General features: G+C 39.2%; 1 protein-coding gene across 1 annotated transcript in view; it reads left to right on the forward strand.

The window, feature by feature from the left end:
* Positions 1 to 492: 492 nt before the first annotated feature.
* LOC141340109 (piezo-type mechanosensitive ion channel component 2) overlaps positions 493 to 24,377 on the forward strand; it is a 203,914-nt gene continuing 180,029 nt past the window's right edge. The window contains exons 1-2 of the mRNA XM_073845042.1: positions 493 to 568; positions 667 to 762. Coding sequence (XP_073701143.1) covers positions 493 to 568; positions 667 to 762 — 172 coding nt within the window. The remainder of the gene's footprint in view (positions 569 to 666; positions 763 to 24,377) is intronic.

Here is a 24,377-nt window from a genome sequence, read left to right on the forward strand (position 1 = left end):
CAGTCAGAGTCATAGAGCAGAAGCAGATGAACTTCTTCGTCTTGTAACGGTAAAATATCTTGTTGTTTGAATAAATGAAACGTTGTCTTTATGAAATAAACACTAGTATGTCTATAAAGGTTCATATGCATCACCACACCGGTGTGATATTGACGTGATGTCGTCTTTTTAATGATGGACAAATTGCACACATTCGCTGGTCAAAAAAACCGCGGTGTAACTGCATTTGAGTTTGACACAAAGCAACCGAGTGATCCTTGTCAGCTAGGTAAAATATTTTATATAAAAAAAATATTTACATTTTATGGCTATGTGCTGATGTATGTATATTTTATCTGTATAAAAGTTATTAATACTAATTAAATATAATATATAAGAATATTATTGTGTTTTATTTTTTTGGTGGTGGAGGGGTTCATGGAGGGGTTGGGGGGTGCCCTTTTTTCAGTTTCAGCACATGCCCCTCAAAAGGTCTGTGCACGGCCCTGGTCAATGGACTCCAGGCTGCCTAGCAGTGTGAATAAAATCGCGCTGCGCGCAAGGCAGCGTGGAAAGACCCAGGCTAATGGTAGCAGGAAAAAATAAAAAACAAATAAAAATAAAATGCGTACTACAGTATACCTTATTCTTTTCTTTACTTATACTGTAATTACTTTCTCTCCACAGCAATATCATTGAGGTACAATGGGCTATCAGTTGTGTATCTTCTGTTTCTTCTGTCTGTACCACTGTTTCCCAGTCCAAGCTTGGCCACCATGAAGGGTAAGTAATGCTTGAGTAATAAATATTGCTTTTTTAACAATAAGGTAATGTCTAAGGTAGTGTAATATTTAGTAACAGCTTTTCCTAGAGAGAAGACAAAAGAGAAAGTATATCTGATGTAGTATTATTTATCAGTTCAATGAGGCTTATGTATATACAGTTAAACTGTTACAGTAGTAGCACAAACTCTATGCACATAATTGTAATAATGGCTGTGGGGAATTCACGAAATTGTTGCAGACATTATTTAAAGGCTAGTAAAAGGATATGCACATTTCCATTTTTTGCTGTAGTGATTTGGGTCACTTAGCATATTTTTGTTAGGTATTCTTCTCAATTCAGCAAATACTGTTCTAGCTACCTCATCAATGATGCATTACAATAATTGCATAGAGTTGTACTGTCAGCAGAGTTAAACTAGAAGGATTACCTTCAAGTGGACATTTGGTTGAGTGCTTTATAGATCCATACAGTCATGTCAGACATTTTCTCACTTATTTCCATTTATTTCCTCTGTACTCACTTTAAACTAATTTAGCCTTATAATTCACACACATACACACCTACTCCATTTTCTCACTCCCTTTCAGTGTTTACTGTAAAATATAAGTAAGGATAAGGTCTTAGCTTAGAAAACGATGACAAAGCTTTTAGTAAAAAATGGACAACCCTGAAACACATTTGCTGCATCAGCTGATTGTTTTCAGAAATATAATTGGTATATTGCTAAATAATCAAAATCTAACACTTAATCCAACCAAGACAATGGATCATTCTCATTTCCCATACATTTACAAAGACTAATGACTTTAAATATCCTGTGGGGTAAAAGCACATGATCAAACAGTGATAATAAACAGACAGGGTTTGCAGTGTTAGCATTTTTTTAAAGGCTGTATTTGAGTTTATTATTAATTTTTCATGTATTTATGCTCCTGTAAAATTTAAAAGATCCAATGAAATCCAAGATGCAGATAAAAATCAGTAGAATAAATACGATATAAGAAAGATACAAATAAAAAAATACAGTGCATTACATTTTTTCAAGTACAGTAGACCACAGTATCATTTGAGTAAGAAATACAGAAATTTTAATATAATAAAGAAAATTGTAAATAAAAATAAACACTCCATAGTCTTAACTGTATAAATTAAATATACATTGATTCTTACTGAAGCTACTGAAATTATTCACTCAAAAACAATATATATACAGTACAGACCAAAAGTTTGGACACACCTTCTCATTCAAGTGAATATATTATATATATATATATATATATATATATATATATATATATATATATATTACGAAATATTTTTTAAATGGGTTTTTATACAAAAACTGCTTTTTTATGTAAAATTCACTTTATAAAAGACCCACATGTCTAACTTTAATTCATGGGGATAACATGGATAATTTCACATGGTTTAGTGTAGATTTTTGCCCATCTTTTGGAAAATCCAGTTTAAAAAGTAAAAAAAAACAACAACTACACATAACTTTTACCAGTAGGTGGCTGCAGAGCTCCACTATTTTTTCCACTATTTTTTTTTCAGTTGAATTCATATCTACAGTACAGACCAAAAGTTTGGACACACCTGAATGAGAAGGTGTGTCCAAACTTTTGGTCTGTACTGTATATATATATGAATATATATATTTTAAATAAATTGTTTTTATTTCTATGAATTGATGCAGAATCATTCATGTCAGCATCGTGATGCATAGTAAAATGATTTTTACACACACATATATATATATATATATATATATATATATATATATATATATATATACACCATATATATATATATATATATATGGTGGGTTGGTGAGTGAGGGGGTATAGCTACAGTCTAAATTAATATAATTAATATGTTATTTTGTGCTATACTGAACTGACTGATCAAAAAAAAAAAAAAAAGGAAGAATAATAAAGCTGCAGTGCGTAAGTTTTGCCTCTCTGTTCGCCATATCTGTTTGAAAACCTGCAGTCGCAGTTAATGCGGAATTATCTTTCATGCATGGGTTGTGCTTCGGCACAGCTCCAGCACGGATGCATCTAATGTTTTGAGGAGTATGTGTGGCTGTCAGTCACCACACTGGAGACTGTACTTAGGAATCACAGATTCAAGCCTATGTCTTGGAACACATGGCCCAAATAAGAATTTTCACCAGATATTGTCATCTGAAAGAGCAAGTAACAAGTCTAAAACTTTTGTTCTGACCAACTGAGAAAAAAACGCTACAATGGTGATTGTATCTAACATTGGGTTTGCTCATATCACATCAAACTAACAAGTAATGATTACTGTTATACTTTGTTCTCAAATTGTTCATGTTAACACTGCCACCAGTAGCAGTACTGCATTTGCCTGAGCTATAATTTTTGATATACTTAAATATAAATGTACATAAACCACCAAAGCGCGGTTCGTTTGACTAGTGTGAGTGCTCCCAACAGTGCCCAGGCGCGGCTCGTTTAGCCGTCCCTGGCCCGCTTGGAAGAGGTGGGCCAGAGCACGGTTTAGTTGGACTCGGGCGCGGTTCGCATGCAGTGTAAGCGCTAACCGTGCCGGAGCACGAAACAGGACGCGTGATGTCACGCTTTTGCGAGGTAATCAACGTTTTTGCAGTCCGTAATCAAAGCTGCAAAGTCATTGCTGCACTTCAGCTGGTAATTGAAAACCTCCTCATATGAGCAGCACGATTGCATGAAAATTTTCATGCCACAAAGGCGATAGACCTGTTTAACAATAGGCGTTAAGAGGGCTGTGGACCACCACGGACCAAAAGATTTAAAATAATTATCCACAAAGTAAACTATTTCGCATTCAGCGCAAGTGTTGCTCTTCTTGTTTATCCTGAAACCATCGCAACCTTATGACGTAAGCGTGCTTTAAGCGACTTTAAACTTCTGTACACATCTGAAAAAAGGTAATTTCCCACACATTTATTTTTCTCAAACAGTTGAAGAAGACATGTTTCTGGTATCTGTTTTAGCTGTGTTTCATGGTAAGATGGTGGTCTTGGATTGCAAATAACCATTATATTACATTAGCTTCCATGTCCTCGGTTCGAGCCATCCATTATAGAGATGACTACTGCAGGGATTCTCTTCTTTTGGGAGGAAGGGAGGAAAGGGGGTGAGTGAGGCCAAGTATGGTGACCCATACAAGGAATTTGTGCTCTGCATTTAACCCATCCAAGTGCACACACACAGTAGTGAACACACACACACCGTGAACACACACCCGGAGCAGTGGGCAGCCATTGCTGCGGCGCCCGGGGAGCAGTTGGGGGATCGGTGCCTTGCTCAAGGGACTCACCTCAGTCGTGGTATTGAGGGTGGAGAGAGTGCTGTACATTCACTCCCCCCACCTACAATCCCTGCCGGACCTGAGACTCGAACCTGCAACCTTTGGGTTACAAGTCCGAATCTCTAACCATTAGGCCACGGCTGCCCCAGCCTAATAATTGCCCTTTTGGGCAATTATTAGGCACCAAACTAAATGGTATTTGAGTAAATGTAATTTATTACTGTACTTAAAGGGATAGTTCACCCAAAAATGAAAATTTGATGTTTATCTGCTTACCCCCAGGGCATCCAAGATGTAGGTGACTTTGTTTTCTCAGTAGAACACAAACAAAGATTTTTAACTCAAACCGCTGCGGTCTGTTAGTGATTTAATGGCAGTGGATGGGCACCAAACCTTCGAAAGTAAAAAAAAAAACATGCACAGACAAATCCAAATTACACCCTGCGGCTCGTGACGATACATCCCAGCCGGCATTTCAACGTTGATTCACCGTTGAAACAACATCAGGTACCATGGTTGGATCAACGGTGAAAAACCTTTTGGATTTGCAAAAATTTTCAACGTTGATATTGTGACGTCTTTTCAACGTGGAAGCAACAACGTGGATTCATCGTTGAAATCGCGACCTTGTTTCACCCTCCTACCTTTCGGGTTATGGTCATCTGTCGACGTTGGATCAACGGTGAATAACCTTTCGGATTTGCAAAAATTTTCAACGTTGATATTATGACGTTGATTCACCGTTGAAATCGCGACTTAGATTCACCGTCTTACATACCTTTCAGCAACGGTGAATACACAACTGTACGTTCAATTAGAACCAGTTTGCATTTAGATCAACACTGTACATACATATTAGTTAAAAATCAAAAGACTAGCAGCAATGGGTTTACTATGAACTTCAATTAACTAACACATGATCAATATTATAAAACAAGTTTTATTTTGGAAACATACACTGTTTCTGTATAAATCAAAATAAAATCCTGTTAAAAACATTTTTCAAAAACAATACAAATACATTAATTCTGCTCACATGTTATTGTAGCCCAGTTTGTGATGAATACAAAGTAATCAGACTTTAGACATTATACATTACCAGTCAGAAGTTTCTCACAGTAAAATTTTAAATCAATCCAATCTAAAGTACAGAAAAATTGAATAAAATATATTTGTACTATTTAAAATGTTTTTCATTTGAAGATATTTTAAAATGTAGTTTGATCTTGTGATGTCAAAGCAGAATTTTTATCATCATTACTCATGGTCAAGTCACATTAACCTTCAGAAATCATTCTAATATTCTGATTTGCTGCTCAAAAAAAAAAAATATTGGAAACAGCTCAGTATAATTCTTTCAGTTTGCTTTGATGAACTGAAAATAAAACAATTTATCTGATATAGAAATCTTCTGTAATATTATAAATGTCTTTATCATCACTTTTGATCAATGTAAATTTTGAATAGTATGGTATATAATTTTACAAATGCTTTTTATTTCAAGTAAATGCTAATCTTTGGATCTTACTATTCATTAAAGAATCCTGAAAAAAAAAACAATCTACTGCTTAAATATTTATAATAAAGGTATCTTGAACAGCATATTAGAATGATTTCTAAAAGATCATGTGACACTGATGACTGGAGTAATGATGCTGAGAATTTAGCTTTGACCACAGGAATAAATTACATTTTAAAATATTTAAAATAATATTAAATATTATTTTAAATAATACAAATATTATAAAGCAGAAAGAAATTATTAAAAATATATATATTTTTTACTTACTGTTCAAAAACTTTTGACTCATAGTGTATTTTTTCCAGATACTTAAAAAAAAACACACACACAAATGTCAGGGTACGTTTAAACTTCTCCAAATCCCTAGGCCCCAGAAGGTTAAAGACTCAAAAGTTTTTGAGCAATAACATGCATATTTTGCGCTGCACAAGAGAAACCTTTTTTGACTAAAACCACTTGATCTCTTATTTGGTGGTTAACTATGGTTCTGTGAAAACAGGTTTACAAATGTGTCTCATTATAAGAGATGTGTACATTTGTGCAGTGCAAATGGGCAAAAGACTTTGAGAATGGAACCTGCAACAAGAAACCATGTCGTGGTGAAGGGACCAAAAAGCAATCGCTTTAAAATTCTTTATGTAGGAAATACCTTAAATGAAATGTATTTATTATTTTAAGCCAAAATGTTTCTTCAAATTCTGATAAAAACAACAGCCTTGTGCATATATCATGGTTGTGCTTCGGGTGATCTTTGAAAGAGTCCCAGCTCTAGGTCCGTTCTGATGCTGTCCTCTCATCTGTCCCCCACTTGTGTGCTTTCTGTACTGTCCTGCAAGAACAAAAACACCAAAAATAACATTTATTTAAAAACCAACCTTGATACTGTTGAATATTTTTAACTGAAAACACTCGATACAAAACAGATCTTGTACAATATTTTTACTTTACAGTCCAATAACAGTGGAGTTGGAAACAAAGTGCACAACACTTCATTAAACACATTTTGACATATTCAGATTAAAGTTTAAAACAACATAGTTTTAATCACAATTCTAACTAAACAATATACTTAGTGAAACAAGTAAAATCATATTGAGTACATTTGTATTAAATTAAATAAACTTATAACAAAAGATAAATGTATCTCTACCAGAACTGACAGTGCAAAGATGAACAATTCCTTACCAAACTGCCAATAAGCTGGATCCTTAATGACTCTACAAGGGGAAAGAATAAATAGTTTACTGAAATTTTCTTAAAAAGCTGTTTTTAGTTTTATACCATTCCTTTAAACAATCTTAATTCATTTAAATTGTAAAGACATTTGCCGTTATATAATATACAGAAAATAAAAATAAAGTATGTCATCTTTAGGACTGTTATTATAGGATTAAAACGTAAACACACCTGCAGTAATGCATGGCATTTATATCGAAAAATGTAAATATCTAAAAGACAGACATTAACAAATACTGGCAACACACAACAACACCAGATATATATACGACCAGATGAGCTAATATTGCTAGAGCGCTAAATGCGATTAGCATCTAACTTTTGCGTCTGTAATAAAGCAGCACAAACACACACTCAAGTATTTAACTCCTGCAAGTTACATGTCCTTTACCAATTTGAAAACTCTTGTACTATTTTTGAAAGGTAATAATAAAAACTTATTGTCTTACCTGATTTAGCCAGTACTGTATGTTTTCAGGGACTCGCAGATCTCATCTATTTCCTCTGTGTTCCGGTTTTTGTTCTCCGTTCGGATATCACAATTCAAATTCGCTCAAAACAAAAATTTAACAGGAAAATATAAAATAATTCAGGACCAACTGTATAATTTCGGTGAGCAGCAGCTCTCATACAGTCTATGCAGCTCACAGCCTCACAAGAAAATGCGTAACGGTCGAATTTTTTTAAATTACAAAGGGCCGCGAAGTTTCACCTGTCAGTTGACAGCCAGATTAACCAATCATGATCAAAGCAGTAAGGTAAAACAACCAATAGGAATTGTTTCAGCATGTGATGAATACAAATTGTATTAGTTTTATTGTTGGTGATGATAATTATATTTTAACATATACACTTATATTTAATAATAAAGTTTCATAAAATAATAATGTTCATAATCATTTAAAAGGCAAACATTTATTTGTATGCTGAAGACATGGTCTTATAAAAAAATATGTTGATTTATAAGTTAACCTTGTTAATTATTATTTATTATTATTAATATTATAATTTAAACACTTGCTTTTTAAGGTATATATAACCGTTTAGCATTCAAAGTTTTATTAAAGTTATTTTACCGTTGAAACAACAACCGACCTAATTTCAAACAAATTTCAACGTTGAATTTCGGTCATGTGTTGACTGATCTTCAACCATTTAGCATTCAACGTCATATCAACGTTATTTCACTGTTGAAACAACAACTGACCTTATTTCAACCAAATTTCAACGTTTAAAATACTGTTCAGTTTGTCACGAAAACCGATCGTTTCGAGTCTTAGGACATCAATGTATCGTCACGAGCCGCAGGGTGTATTTTGGATTTGTCTGTATGTTGTGTTTTTTTTTTTGTTTTTTTTTTACTTTCAAAGGTTTGGTGCCCATCCACTGCCATTAAATCACTAACAGACTGCAGCGGTTTGAGCAACTTTTACTTTCTACTTCACTACATTTCTGAATAAGCAGCTATACTCATTACTCCAGTACATTTTGAATGGCACCTAGCTATTTCTGCAGCAGTTTGTTTCTGCTACAAAAGAACTACAGGGCACTGAAAGTACTATATCTTGTGCGCCTAACCCTTACTCACCAAATGTTATCAGCAAGGCTACTTTATGTAAATGTAAGCTCCTTAGCAAGTGGTTGTGAATCACATGTGTTTTATATATGAGATGAGGACATGACTGCAGCCGACAATGAAGCTGAAACCACCACATCCAGTGCAAGAAGGCTTTGACTTTTAATTTTACTTAACATTATTTTATTTATATTTACCCATTTTACTGAAAATATCTTTTTGAAATGTATAGTTTTTTTTCCTACAGTTTTGATGTGTTCTGTTTTATTTTGGTTTTAGAAAATGTACTTAACTGCTCTCCTCACAAATCAGCTCTTTCTTTTTTTTGTTACATGTTCTCTGTGCCTTGTCTTGAATTTTGATGTCACTTCCTGTCTCCTGTGGTATCCGTAGTCATTTTGTAGTCAATTTGTTCATTGGTTCCCCCTGATTTATCTCCCCAGATGTGTTTTGTTATCTTGTTAAGTTTGTTAGCCCCCTGTGTATATACTGTATAGCCCTCGTGTTTCTTTAGTTCCTTGTAGTATGGCAAAGCGAAGCGTTCTGATCCAGTGACACTTTTAACACAATTGTATCAGAAAAATGTTCATCACTCAAAGCTTTTTAACACGGTTGGTGATGTATTACGGTGTACTGGTACTAAAAAACTTAAAATAAATCTGTGATCTGTCTATTTTAACTCTGCCTCAGTCTTTAGACGGTTATTTCATAGGCATAGTTTATTTGAGTTTTCATGTGGTTTTCACATGCTTTTGTCAATCTCGATACAGTACTTCAATGTGAAATGTTTGTATTTTTTAAATACAAGCTTAGTTTTTTTTTGTTTGTTTGTTCTAGTTTTTCCATTAGAAAATGGTTGGTGCGCTGGGCGCATGATCCAAAAGGACTGTATTTACTTTCTTAATGAGTCATGGGTGTGTTTTGAGCATAACATGCAATAAACCAATCACAGGCTGTATCCATTTTTAGTGGTGTCCGAAACCATAGTGGACGATCTCGAGTGCACTTATCACAGGAAACATGGAGAGTCAATTTAATTCACTTTTTCTGAAAAAGACAGCACAATTAAGTTCTTTGCTGAAAATTCATAGATTGTTCTTAAAAATATAATGAATTGCATTTATAAGGCAGGAAAAAACATAGTGACTACCACAAAAGTTTGAAGATGGTCCTTGATTCTGATTCTGAAGTCAGTATTTTCTTTGGCCTTGTCATACCTTAAAAGGATTAGAGATTGCAGGCCCTGTCAGTCAGCCCTGAATGTCTGGTCAAGGCTGTATTTTTTTTTTTTAAACTTTGTTTATTGTGCTTATTAAGTATTTAAACTCTTTCACTTTTAGATCATATTGTAGTCCTTTTCTCCTATGCCTTTTATGTGACAAGAAAATGATAGAATGCATAGGCTTTGTCATGTGAGGGTATTAAAGATTTACATTGACCATACTAGCCAGTGGCGTATATCTGTAGTTCTGCGGGGAGTAAACAAAGAATGTTGGATTGGGTTGTGATTTGAATGCTTATGAGGTGCTTGAGCTTACTTTGCCTCTTGGTGTTTGGGCACAGTCTACAAGATGTATTGCTTATTCTAAGTGTTGGGTTCTGCCCCTTTAAGAATGTGACGTTTTAGAGCGTATATGATTCTGAATCAAAAAAGAAGAAAAACGATGCACATCACTATATTCATGTAGCTGTTAAGACTTTAAACCAGGGCTATTAAATTAGATTAATTTGAGGGTCAGATTATCGAAATGAAAATTTGAAGGGGGCCAAGGGGGTGGGGGCCATCCCTATATCTTTCTAGGGGGGCCTATACAATTAAATTAAAATGCATATTCACTAAAATGAAGTAATATTAGCAACACCAACATCTATAAAAGGTTAACATTAGTGCTGTCTGTCAATCAATAAAAAAATCACATATTTTTCTGTAATTAATCATGATTAATCGCATATTTATATATTTATATTGTCATAATTTTACACTGAACCTCCAAATTAAAGGTGCAGTGTGTAGATTTTTGCGGCATCTAGCGGTGAGATTGTGAATTGCAACCAACGGCTCCCGTCCACCGCTCACCCCTCCCTTTACAGAAGCTACGGTGGCCCACACGGGATTAAGATGTTGTCGTTTTAGACAGCAAAGAGTAATTAGGTTTCTTTTAAAACGTAAATTAAGGAATTATATTTACTTAATAATTCAATAAAACGATGTTATTGTGAATATTACAGTTACATGTTCATCATTGTGTCAGTGTTTTTCCGCTAGAACAACAGTGATGAAACGCGATCTGTAGAGCAGTTTGTCCGTTTAGGGCTACTGTAGAAACAATACGGCGACTTCCATGTGGGGGGACCCGCGGTCTATGTAGATATAAACTGATAATTCTAAGGTAATAAAAACATAATGGTTCATTAAGTAAGGTCTTTATACACCCCTGAAAACATAGTTATGTATACTATATTGCATTTCTGTCTAGAGATCATCTTAAATATTACACATTGCACCTTTAAGGTAGAAACAACAAAGTATTGATATCAATACTACTGATGTCTCTATTAAATGAATTTTTCTCTCAGTTTTACATATTATGTCCATTCAACATTACTGTAGAACTGAAAGCCAATATTTTCAACATTTCATAGGCTCTGAAACATATAACAACTTTTAATTTAGGTGATTTTAAAACAATCTTCACATACATTATAAACTGTATATCCATAAACTATACAGATTATTATTGCGATATACTGGTTATAATTGTGATTTGATGTAGTTTTCATTTTACATAAGTGTTTGTTTACCACAAAGTATATTTTGGCCATCAAAATAACATTCAAATTGGATCATAAGAGCTTTAAAGTGCTGGAAATGGTTGTACAAAATGCTTGAAAGTCATTGAAAAGTGCTTGAATTTCTCTCTCAAAAGGTTGTACAAACCCTGATATGCTTAAGTTGGCGTTACTTCTCGTTTTCTAACCTCAGCGCTGTTTATGACAGAATTCTGAGCAGAATTTGAATGTTTCTGATTAGATCTTATCATGAGCTGGGCTCGAACCCGGGTCTCTGGTGTGGTGGTGAGGATTCTACCACAGAGCCACAGGAGTGATGGTGTTGGACCCAAACGAAACACTTGAAGCAGTATTCCAGAAGGTGAAGATTTAAATTCAACAAAAGTTCTTCTCAGACAGAGGTATAATAACAATCAAAACAAAGAAAAACTCACAAGAGAAAATAAAGACTCCACGAGGGGAGAAAACTAAATCAGAGAACAATAATAACTCAAGAAATCTTACTCAGAGTAGCTTGGAGGGCTATAGCAAAACCGGGCTGGAAAAACACAGGGTAGGGACTCAAAAACCGAGTGAGGAACCAGGGAAAAATAGACAACTTAAATACACTAGGGGAAACAAGGCACAGGTGACCTGGATTACACTAACAAGGGTCCACAAAGAAGAGCTAAGACAGAAGAAAACACAGGGGACCTCTAGAGGCATGGAGACGAACTACAGGAGGGCAAGATGCTGACAGGACCCCCTCCTCTAGGAACGGCTCCTGACGCTCCTTCCAGAACACCCCGGCCTCCGGGCGCGAAACTCCCGGATCAAAGTCGGGTCCAGGATGTCTTTGGCTGGAACCCAGGAGCGCTCCTCCGGCCCGTATCCCTCCCAGTCCACCAGATACTGCAGTGAATTCTGGACCCTCCTGGAGTCCAGTATCTGGTGGACCGTGTAGGCCGGCTGCCCGTCGATGATCCTGGGAGGCGGAGGGGGTCTGCGTGGGGGGGCAAATGGAGAAGACAAGACAGGTTTTAATAATGAAACATGAAATGTGGGGTTAATTCTAAGGGAACGGGGAAGAAATAAACGATAGGAAACAGGATTAACTTTCCTTGCAATGCGAAAAGGGCCGATGAATTTCTGGGAGAGCTTCTTTGATTCGACCCTGAGGGGCAGGTTCTTGGTGGCTAACCAAACTCTTTGACCAGCTCGAAAGTTAGGGGCTATCCGGCGGCGGCGATTAGCCTGACGCTGGTATCTCTGGGAGGTCTGAAGAAGTGTACGCCTAGCCTTCCTCCAGGTCTGTCGACAGCGTTGGACGAAACGCCGGGCCGAGGGAACACCAACCTGTCTCTCCTCCTCGGGGAACAATGGGGGGGTATATCCGAACTGGCACTCGAAAGGGGAAAGCCCAGTAGCCGAGGATTTGAGGGTATTGTGGGCATATTCAGCCCACATAATGTAGGTAGCCCAAGAAGTGGGGTTGTTGGCTGCCATACACCGCAGAGTGGTCTCCAGATCCTGGTTAATCCGTTCTGTCTGACCATTAGACTCAGGATGGAATCCGGACGATAGGCTGGCAGTGGCCCCAATAAGCTTGCAAAAGGCCCCCCAGAACCTGGATGAGAATTGGGGGCCTCGGTCAGAAACAATATCCAAGGGAATTCCAAATATACGAAATACATAGTTCATGAGGAGCTCAGCTGTCTCCTTAGCTGAAGGAAGCTTGGACAACGGAATGAACCGGGCGGCCTTAGAAAAGCGGTCCACAACCACTAAGATGGCAGTATTGCCCTGGGATGGTGGGAGACCCGTGACAAAGTCTAAAGAAAGGTGCGACCATGGCCTACGGGGAACAGGTAGGGGATGGAGCAGTCCCTGAGGGCGCTGATGTGTAGACTTTCCCTGACTGCACATGGGACAGGCCTCCACATAGACCTTAACGTCCTCCTTAATGGAAGGCCACCAAAATCGCCGTTGGAGGAAATCAAGAGTGCGAGCATTTCCTGGATGGCATGTCAAGGGCGACTCATGACTCCACTGCAAGACCCGGGCCCGGGCAGATTGAGGGACATACAGGCATCCCGCAGGACTATCCCCAGGATCTGGGTCTTGGACTTGAGCTTCTCGCACCACCCTTTCCAATTCCCATTGAAGGGGCGCAACGATCCTAGACCTCGGAATAATTGATTCCAAAGGTTTCTCCTGTGTCTCGGGGGAGTAGGCTCGGGACAGGGCATCCGGCTTGACATTCTTGGTGCCAGGTCTGTAAGACAGGAGAAAATGAAATTGATTAAAAAACAAGGACCACCGAGCCTGCCGAGGGTTCAGACGTTTGGCCTGCTGGAGATATTCCAGGTTCTTGTGGTCCGTGAGAACCTGGAAAGGGTGCTGAGCCCCCTCAAGCCAATGACGCCACTCCTCCAAAGCAAGTTTTACCGCAAGCAACTCTCGATCCCCCACATGGTAGTTCCGCTCGGCATTTGATAGTCGACGAGACATGAAAGCACAAGGATGTAATTTCCCATCCTCACCCCTTTGTGACAGGATGGCCCCTACGCCCGCCTCCGAGGCGTCCACCTCCACCATAAAAGGTCTTTCTGGGTCAGGGATCGAGAGAATAGGAGCGGAAGTGAAACGGCGCTTGAGATCCTGGAAGGCCCCAGCTGCTTCCGGACCCCAGTGGATCTTGAGTCCTCCTCCCTTGGTCAGTGCAGTCAATGGGGCCACCACAGAGCTGAAACTCTTAATGAACTTCCTATAGAAGTTAGCAAAGCCGATAAAGCGTTGAACCTCCTTAACAGTAGAGGGAATGGGCCAGTTGAGAATAGGCATGGGCCGGTATAAGATTCTGACGGTATGATAACCTTGGATAAAAATATCACGGTTTCATGGTATCACGGTATTGTAATTACTGCTCTACAATGTTATATTTAAATGTCTGGTAAAAAAAAAAAAAAAACTATTTTATTTTTTTTAACTGAACACAGTATATTTTATTTTAGGAAACATATAGAACATTTTGTAACATGGAACATCAGGCAAAATAATTAAAATAAATAACTGAATCTTCTTAATTAAATTAAATTTCAGTCACTTGTGTGAGCCTAAGCCTGCAGCTCAACAATAATCAACAAAATAAAATGTTCAAAAACAAATCCTTCTTAATAGAAAAAATGCAGTCATTAATCAAAGCAAAAATATGACCATTAGTGACAGTTCCAAAAATAAACAAACACTCAAAGACAAGTGAAAGCCAGCGAGTGGTTTTTTTTTTTTTTTTTTTTATGTTAAAGTTGCACTGTGTAATATTTAAGATGATCTCTAGACAGAGGTGCAATAACTATGTTTTCAGGGGTGCATAAAGACCTTAATGAATTATGTTTTTATAAACTTAGAATTATCAGCTTGCGAAAAAAAACACTGACACAATGATGAACAAGTAACAGCAATATTCACAATAACAAAGTTTTATTGAATGATTAAGTAAATATAATTCCTTAAATTACGTTTTAAAAGAAATCTCATTATTCGTTGCTGTCAAAAAAGGTGAGATTTTAATCCTGTATGGGCTTCCGTAGTTCTGTAAAGGGAGGGGTGAGCGGTGGACTGTTGCAATTCACAATCTCGCCGCTAGATGCCGCAACAATCCACACACTGCACCTTTAACGTGGCAGAAGGCTTAAAAGCAAAGACGTGATTTCACTTTAACTTATTGTTGTACTAATGTTCAGTAACAGAAACGTAACGTTAGTACATATAGTCTGCTATTACCCGCTCTGTGTTGTGGGGATTCACCTCCTTCGGCCATCCTGAACTTATATTACTGCTGAGTCTCACTGACTGTGGATCACGTGCACAATCACAGACACGCGCATGCAGCACTAACAGCTGGGGGAGGGGCTGCATTGTTTTCTCTGCAGGTACGCACACACACAACCTAGTAGCGAGTCCTGCGCTTTCACTTTGACGACACAGAAAATGCACATATCGTAAGAACGGTATAACTTTTTTTGTTTGCGGTTTTGAAACCGTGACTTTTTTTAAACCGCGGTAAACCTTGAAACCGGTTATCATCCCATGCCTAGTTGAGAACGGCCTCGACTTTCTTAGGGTCCATCTCTACATGGCCAGGAGTGATGATAAACCCGAGAAACTGAGCCTGGGTAACATGAAACTCACACTTCTCGGGCTTCACGTAGAGATGATTATCCAGGAGTCTCTGGAGGACCCTGCTAACATGACCTTCGTGCTCCTCCAATGATCCAGAGAAAATGAGGATATCATCCAAGTACACGAAGACGAATAGATTGAGCATGTCCCGTAGTACATCATTAATTAGTGCCTGGAATACAGCGGGAGCGTTGGTGAGCCCGAACGGCATTACCAGATACTCATAATGACCTGTGGGGGTATTGAAGGCCGTCTTCCATTCGTCCCCCTGCCGGATCCGCACGAGATGGTAAGCGTTGCGTAGATCCAGTTTAGTAAAAATGGAAGCCCCTTGTAACAGTTCGAAGGCAGTGGCCATGAGAGGAAGGGGGTATCGATTCCGAACGTGATTTTGTTGAGACCTCGGTAATCAATACACGGTCTAAGGCCCCCATCTTTCTTCCCCACAAAGAAGAAGCCTGCCCCTGCCGGGGAAGTAGAGGCACGAATGATGCCGGCTGCCAAGGACTCCTTAATGTAGGTATCCATTGCAGTACGCTCGGGGGAGGACAAGGAGAAGATCCGACCCCTAGGCGGGCAGGCACCCGGGAGTAGGTCAATGGCACAGTCGTAAGAGCGGTGAGGAGGTAAGGAGGTCGCCCGAGACTTGCTGAAGACTGCCTTGAACTGATGATAGTTTCTGGGGACTCGGGACAGGTCGACAGACTCTTGAAACTCGGAACTAGGGGCTAAGGAACTCTGAAGTGGGCAGGTGAGATGGCAGGTGGAACCCCAGCTCAGAATGGTGCCGGTGGACCAGTCGATCCGAGGATTATGTCTGCACAGCCAGGGGTGACCCAGGATGACAGGATACTCGGGAGAGTCAATCAGATAGAACGTTTCCTCCTGCTGGTGTTGAAGGATAGTAAGTTGCAGGGACTGAGTGGCCTCTGTTACTCTCCCTGGTTCCAGAGGTCTGCCATCCAATGCTGTTACTGCCTGGGGGTGAGGAAGAATTTGGGTAGGAATCCCAAGTTTCTTAGCCAAAGATAGATCCAAGAAGTCACCTGCAGCGCCGGAATCGATCATGGCCTGGACTGGATGCTGGTGGCCCTCCCAGGACAGAGTAGCTGGAACAGCTAAGACAGCGTTAACAGGAGGAGCTCTAATTTTCCCCATCACAGCCCTCCTGTAGCTGAGCGGGGGCTTCCGTTTCCCGAGAGCTCAGAACAAGTAGAGCGAAAGTGGCCGGAAGCACCACAGTAGAGGCAACGTCGCTCCTTCATGCGACGTTCCCTCTCGTTAGGAGAGAGCCTGGAACGGCCCAACTGCATGTCTTCAGGGGACTCATGGGGCTGTTCAGGGGTTGGAGAAGCTCTGGATGCAGGAAAACAGACTGGGGAAACAGGCCTGCTCGCAGGAACTTGAGACTGAGATGCCCTACGGCGAGCCACTCTGCGTTCTCTCAGGCGATTATCCAGCCGGATGGCCATAGCAATGAGGGACTCGAGATCAGCAGCTGGTTCTCGGGTGGCTAATTCGTCTTGAAGAGGCTCGGACAATCCTCCCTGAAAACAGACCATCAGTGCCTCATTGTTCCATCCGCTCCCTGCCGCGATGGTCCGGAATTCGATGGCGAAGTCTGCAGCGCTCCGGGAGCCCTGATGGAGAGTAAGCAAGCGCTTGGAAGCCTCCCGACCACTGACTGGATGATCAAAGACTCGCTTGAACTCTTCTTCAAAGGCTTTGTAGGACTCACAACAGGCATCCTGGGATTGCCAAACCGCTGAGGCCCAGGAAAGCGCCTTATCTGAGAGGAGAGTAATTATATATGCAATCTTGGAGCGGTCTGTAGGAAAACTTGAGGGCTGGAGCTCAAAGGTCAGGGAGCATTGGGTGAGAAACCCCTGGCAGGAGCTAGGATCCCCAGTGAAGGGCTTAGGAGGCGGTAGTCGGGGTTCTGCAACTGAAGTAGGCCTGTTGCTACTGGGGGGTGAAGCAGAGAGAGGTGAAGCACCAGGAAGACGTTCAAAGAGCTGGCGTATGGAAGCCATCACATCGGCCAGGAGTTGAGAGTGTTTGGCCATCAGCTCCTCCTGACGACTGAGGACAGCTTCATGGCGCTGATAAGATGCTTCGTGCTTGGCAATCACCGCCAACAGGTCCTTGGAGCTGAGTGTTTCTGGGTCCATGACTGACTCGGTTTTTCTATCACGAGCTGGGCTCGAACCCGGGTCTCTGGTGTGGTGGTGAGGATTCTACCACAGAGCCACAGGAGTGATGGTGTTGGACCCAAACGAAACACTTGAAGCAGTATTCCAGAAGGTGAAGATTTATTAAGAAAGTCTTTGCAAGAGATAATTCAACAAAAGTTCTTCTCAGACAGAGGTATAATAACAATCAAAACAAAGAAAAACTCACAAGAGAAAATAAAGACTCCACGAGGGGAGAAAACTAAATCAGAGAACAATAATAACTCAAGAAATCTTACTCAGAGTAGCTTGGAGGGCTATAGCAAAACCGGGCTGGAAAAACACAGGGTAGGGACTCAAAAACCGAGTGAGGAACCAGGGAAAAATAGACAACTTAAATACACTAGGGGAAACAAGGCACAGGTGACCTGGATTACACTAACAAGGGTCCACAAAGAAGAGCTAAGACAGAAGAAAACACAGGGGACCTCTAGAGGCATGGAGACGAACTACAGGAGGGCAAGATGCTGACAGATCTTGCAACAACCTTAATTCATTCTGTGCGAATTCAAACACTTCTCACTGGATCTCGCAGCACTGTGCAGTTACAATGTCTCGAAATCAACTTTGGTTCCCGAGTAAAGGCTGTTCAGTATGGAGTTAAAATTGTTGCATAATTCCAAATAAATACATTATGATCCACAAATAAATGTAAAGCGATTGACAAAAACCAAGCATAATCACAAAATAAATAAAATGAGATCCACAAATAAATCTTTGAATTATATTCACAAGTAAAAAAAAATTGGATTGCATATAAAAAAAACATACTCACAAATATTTTTTTTATTATACAAACACAACTTTGCCTGGCATTTATATGTGAATCGCGTACTGTGCATTTGTAGATCGCTGAGCGTATTTGTGGATTGCTCTCTGTGCATTTGTAGATCGCTGCGCCTATTTGTGAATTTTGAAACATTTCAAGCGTCAAGACGCAAACTAATCCACAAATGGTTGGACTCCACCCACTTTCTTCTTAAGCCAATCAGATACCGGCCACGTGGGGCTGACCAATCGTTGCACATTCTCGCTCCAACCAATCACGTTTTTACGGTTCACTTATGTTTGTCTTGGCCACCATAGATATATAGAATGACTAGATGTGTTATGTCGAGGTCTAGAGCGTCCGCACAGGTCGGCCATCTTACCACAGGCTGGCTTTCTGGCGGAATCAGTCGACCCTGAGGTAAACGGAGGTAAGATAAGTGACCTGCACAAACGTTAATACTCGTATCTCACTGAAATCTTGATGGATTTACAAACTGTTTGTTTTCTTACAAACATTATTAACGTGGTTATAATTCTGGATGCTTGAAGATGTTGAAATCGCAGCTTTTCTCCTCAAAAAACAAAAAACGACTTAATCATGCAGTTTAGTTGTGTAACGTTATCACGTCTAGCTAACTGTTAGGTATCCTGAGGTAAAGTTAAGGTGAGTGATCTGCACAAACGTTAAAAACATTACTTTTAACATTACTTACAAACTGTTTGTTTTCTTACAAACGTTATTAACGTGGTTATAATTCTGGATGCTTGAACATGTTGAAATTGCAGCTTTTCTCCTAAAAAAACTGACTTAATTGTGCAGTTTAGTTGTGTATCACGGCTAGCTAGGCTACTAGCTAACGTTACCCAGTAATTTGGGGCGAGGCAGAATTACGCTTTCTTTTCAATATAATACACACATTATAAACATGATTTAACTGAATTTACACACTGAATTACTGAAGTTATAGTAATGCTTACCCACTCTATTTCTTCCCCTCTTAACCTCACTTGTGAGGTAAGTTAAACCTTTTCCAGTCATCAGCCATCCTTGTATTTGATGTCCCACTGGCTCTCATCGCACCTGAAGTCCCAACCCAACGACTGCCCTACCATCTCTTGTTGCTGTCCCCTTGTCCAGACTTCCTGGCCTGCACAGCCTAGCGACCCACAACCTGCCAACCTATTCACTTATCACTTCATCATCACTTATCAGGCCCAGCCGGATGAGGACCAGAACCAGCACCACTGGGACACCTTCGTTACTTTGCTAAATTTTTAATGAAAATGTAAAAAAAAAAAAACAAAAAAAAAAAAACATCAATTGTCTCTAACACCTCTGTCCAAACATTGATTTTAATAAATCTTCAAAAATCTTTGAAAAGTGCCTTTATAATGTCTAAACAAACTGGTTTACTACCATTTTATGTGTAAAAATATTTTTATTAACAATTTGAAAATATGGACTTTAGTTCTTTGTGCTGTGTTATTGTCATCACTGTACAAGGTGGGGATTTCAACATGCAGCATTTCTTGATGTGTTTTTAAGGGAAATCTTGTAGGCTTAGTCTATTCTTGAACATTATTCTATTTTTTAGAACATAAGATAATTATTAAAAAGTTTTCCGTGTCATAACTACATATTTGACGTTTATAATAAATCAAACCGTTTGAAAATCTATTAAAAATTGAGCACGTTATGGCTATTTAAAAATGACATGTTTTACTATCAACACAATATAATGGGTGAGCGAGCAGCCTGTGGTAAAATGGCCGCCATATGCGGACGTTCGACTCCGTTGGCCAGCAACGCAGACGAGACATCTAGTCATTCTATATATATATCTATGTTGGCCACTACATTTAACTCGTGGGAACGTGATATTATGTTATATATTATACGTCGTTATTATCCCCTTCATTACGATCTCTTTACTTAACGTTCTGAATGTAGGTTCTAAGACTGGGATATTTACTGGAATGCAGTTCAAAGGTTGAATTTAACATGTATTTTATTTAGTCTAATTAACAGACAAATATAGTGTTTCAGTGAAGAGTGAATTATTCACGTAGTTTCATTTGGAAATCATTTACACAGTCACACAGTAAAATAGGCCTACATTCCTTCTATTAACGGCGTCTTTTTTCCGTATTTGTATTATTATTATTGTCATCATTATTATAATTATTACTATTATTATTAGCCTATTATTATTGTATATATTTTTATATTTTTGTTTATATTCGTTTCCCCCCTTAATTTTGATCTCTTAACGTTCTATATGGAAATTATACTGTAAAATGCTTGACATATGCTATATGAGTTTTACTGGAATGTAGTTTAAAGGGTGAATTGAACATATATTTTATTTTGTTTCGTCTAAATTTATTAGATGGAACAAAATAAAATATATGTTCAATTCACCCTTTAAACTACATTCCAGTAAAACTCATATAGCATATGTCAAGCATTTACAGTGTCTTTCCATATAGAACGTTAAGAGATCAAAATTAAGGGGGAAACGAATATAAACAAAAATATAAAAATATATAGGGCCTACATAATAATAGGCTAATAATAATAGTAATAATTATAATAATGATGACGATAATAATAATACAAATACGGAAAAAAGACGATCAGTTAATAGAATGAATGTAGGCCTATTTTACTGTGTGACGATAAATGATTTCCAAACGAAACTACGTGAATAATTCACTCTTCACTGAAACACTATATTTGTCTATTAATTAGACTAAATAAAATACAATATATATTAAATTCAACCTTTGAACTGCATTCCAGTAAATATCCCAGTCATAGAACCTACATTCAGAACGTTAAGTAAAGAGATCGAAATGAAGGGGAAAATAACGAATATGACTAATAAAATATACAGGGAGTGCAGAATTATTAGGCAAGTTGATATTCTTGTCATATTTTTTTCCCAAGCACATTTGAATAATTCCAAACCACATCAATCTTAATAACTACTATTAATTTTGTATTTAATTATTTATAATTGATATATAATTGTCCATGAAGGCTGGAAGTGAAAAACTCCTTATTTTCAGGTGTGCAGAATTATTAGGCACATTTTCTTTTACAGATAAAATGAGCCAAAAAAAAAGATTTACCTCAGACTGAAAAGTCAAAAACTATTAAATGCCCATGAGAAGAATGCAATACTAATGCAATACTGCAATTTGCAAAGTTAAGGCATGACCACCGGACAGAAAAACGCTTGTTGCATCTGCATTGTCAGAACAAACAGGTGGAGGAGAAAAGATGCATGTTATTTGCAAAAAAAAAGTAAGAATTAATGTTAAGAATCAGATATGAAACCATCAGGAACCATTTAGTCTCCAGCGCCACTGTTTTCCAGAACTGCAACCTACCTTGAGTCTCCAGAAGTGCAATGTGTCAGGTTCTCAGAGACTTTGCTTGGGCAAAAAATCCTAAAAAATGACCCTCAATTAATAAGAATAACATTCTGAAGTATTGTCAAATACATAGAGATGTTTTTTTTCTAGGCTTTATAGACAGATGAGTTGAGAGTGACTCTTGAAGGACCAGCACCACATCCTCTTGTAGCACTCTTTCAAGTTTATCCTCCAGAATCTGGCAGTAAGTTTTGGGACTTCAGTTTTAGTCCATCTCCTATCCTGAAATGTCTGTCTTGCAGAGAGGGACCAAAATAAACCCTTAAAACTTACTGCCAGATTCTGGAAAATATATTTTTGAAAGAGTGCTACAAGAGGATGTGGTGCTGGTCCTTCAAGAGTCACTCTCAACTTATCTGTCTATAAAGCCTAGGAAAAAAAAAACATCTCTATGCATTTGACAATACTTCAGAATGTTATTCTTATTAATTGAGGGTCATTTTTTAGGATTTTTTGCCCAAGCAAAGTCTCTGAGAACCTGACACATTGCACTTCTGGAGACTCAAGGTAGGTTGCAGTTCTGGAAAACGGTGGCGCTGGAGACTAAATGGTTCCTGATGGTTTCATATCTGATTCTTAACATTAATTCTTACTTTTTTTGCAAATAACATGCATCTTTTCTCCTCCACCTGTTTGTTCTGACAATGCAGATGCAACAAGCGTTTTTCTGTCCGGTGGTTATGCCTTAACTTTGCAAATTGCAGTATTGCATTAGTATTGCATCCTTCTCATGGGCATTTAATAGTTTTTGACTTTTCAGTCTGAGGTAAATCTCTTTTTTGGCTCATTTTATCTGTAAAAGAAAATGTGCCTAATAATTCTGCACACCTGAGTTTTTCACTTCCAGCCTTCATGGACAATTATATATCAATTATAAATAATTAAATACAAAATCAATAGTAGTTATTAAGATTGATGTGGTTTGGAATTATTCAAATGTGCTTGGGAAAAAAATATGACAAGAATATCAACTTGCCTAATAATTCTGCACTCCCTGTAATTGTTACGGATTGGTCAGGTTCTGCACCCACAATCACACCCCGATCTCAATCACCTGACTTCTGATCACCACGCACCTGCACTCAATCATCAACTCACCATAAGAGCACCACACACACAGTCAGCATTGTCCGGGCTCGTTTGCACGAAGCAGACTCATTGAGCTTCACTCTTGTGGTCTCAAATCCCTGCTATACTTACCTTCAAACTTACCTTCTGATACTTACCTGTATTCTCGTCTATTCTAGTCGAAGTCTCGTCTCAGTCTCCAGTCAGCGGTGTGTCAGCCATAAGTCTGTTCACGGATCTCCAGCAGTGTGTGTGTGAGTGTTTCCACCTTCACCGGTCCTCCTCCCGTCGTTCCTGTAAAGGAAAAGATATACTGTCTTCACGTATCCATCTACACATCAAGAAACTCATCCAGAACTGTTCACTTACCCGGTTTTGCACGCTATCATCATCATCCTGCTCTACTGTAAATAAACTTGTTATCATTATCACTTACCTCAGTCTTCTGGTCTGCTTCCGTAACAGTTAGCCCGGACCAAGACAGCGAACAGCATGAGCACGTTGGATCCGTTTCAAGAGCTGGTGGACTCACTCCGGAAAGTTTTGTTGGCCAGTCATACCACCATGCCAACTCCAGTTCGTCCCACAGCACCACCGGCACCCAGCACTTCTTCGGTCCCCGTTCATTCCAGTCCCATGGCCCGACCAGCGCCCTACTCTGGCGGGGCGGAGGAGTGCAGCGGATTTCTGTTACAATGTTCACTTGTATTCACAATGCAACCTGCTCTCTATCCCACAGATGCTTCAAGGATTGCCTTCATCACATCTCTGCTTACCGGACCAGCTCTCAAGTGGGCTGATACCTTATTTCAGCAGGCCGGGCCGGCAACGCAATCGCTCCAAACCTTCATCGCTCATTTCAAGGAAGTTTTCGGACGCTCAGATACAGAAGTCTCCGCAGGAGAGCAACTGTATCATCTGAAACAGGGAAGTATGACGACTCAAGATTACTCCCTATGTTTTCGCACTCTAGCCGCTGCCAGCGGATGGAATGAGCAGTCTCTACTAACCACTTACCGGCTCGGTCTGGAACCCAATCTCCGGATGCAGTTAGCTGCGTTGGATGATTCGATGGGATTGGAGAAATTCATTCAGCAGTCATTTCGTTGTTCTGACCGGTTGAAATCATATAACGATCAGTCTGCCACTTCTGCACTCCTCCGACCCATGACAACCGCCAGCCCTCCAGAACCAGAACCAATGATCCTGGAATCAGGCAAGATCTCTGCAGCTGAGTGACAGAGAAGGCTGACCCGGGGTCTTTGCATGTACTGTGGGGCTGCGGGACACATTCGTATTAATTGTCCTATACGTCCAGCGTCATCCTTGGTGAGTGTTATCCATTCAGATCTGGATAATATGCATCCACTGACTACCAATGTTCAGTTAACCACCCACGTCTCTTGTGTTACAGTCGCAGCCCTCATCGACTCCGGGTCAGCGGGAAACTTTATCTCGGACACCCTCTGTCGCCAGCTCCAGCTGCAGACCCAAG

The sequence above is a fragment of the Garra rufa genome, chromosome 8, assembly GCF_049309525.1.
Source record: "Garra rufa chromosome 8, GarRuf1.0, whole genome shotgun sequence".
In the NCBI taxonomy this organism is placed as follows: Eukaryota; Metazoa; Chordata; class Actinopteri; order Cypriniformes; family Cyprinidae; genus Garra; species Garra rufa.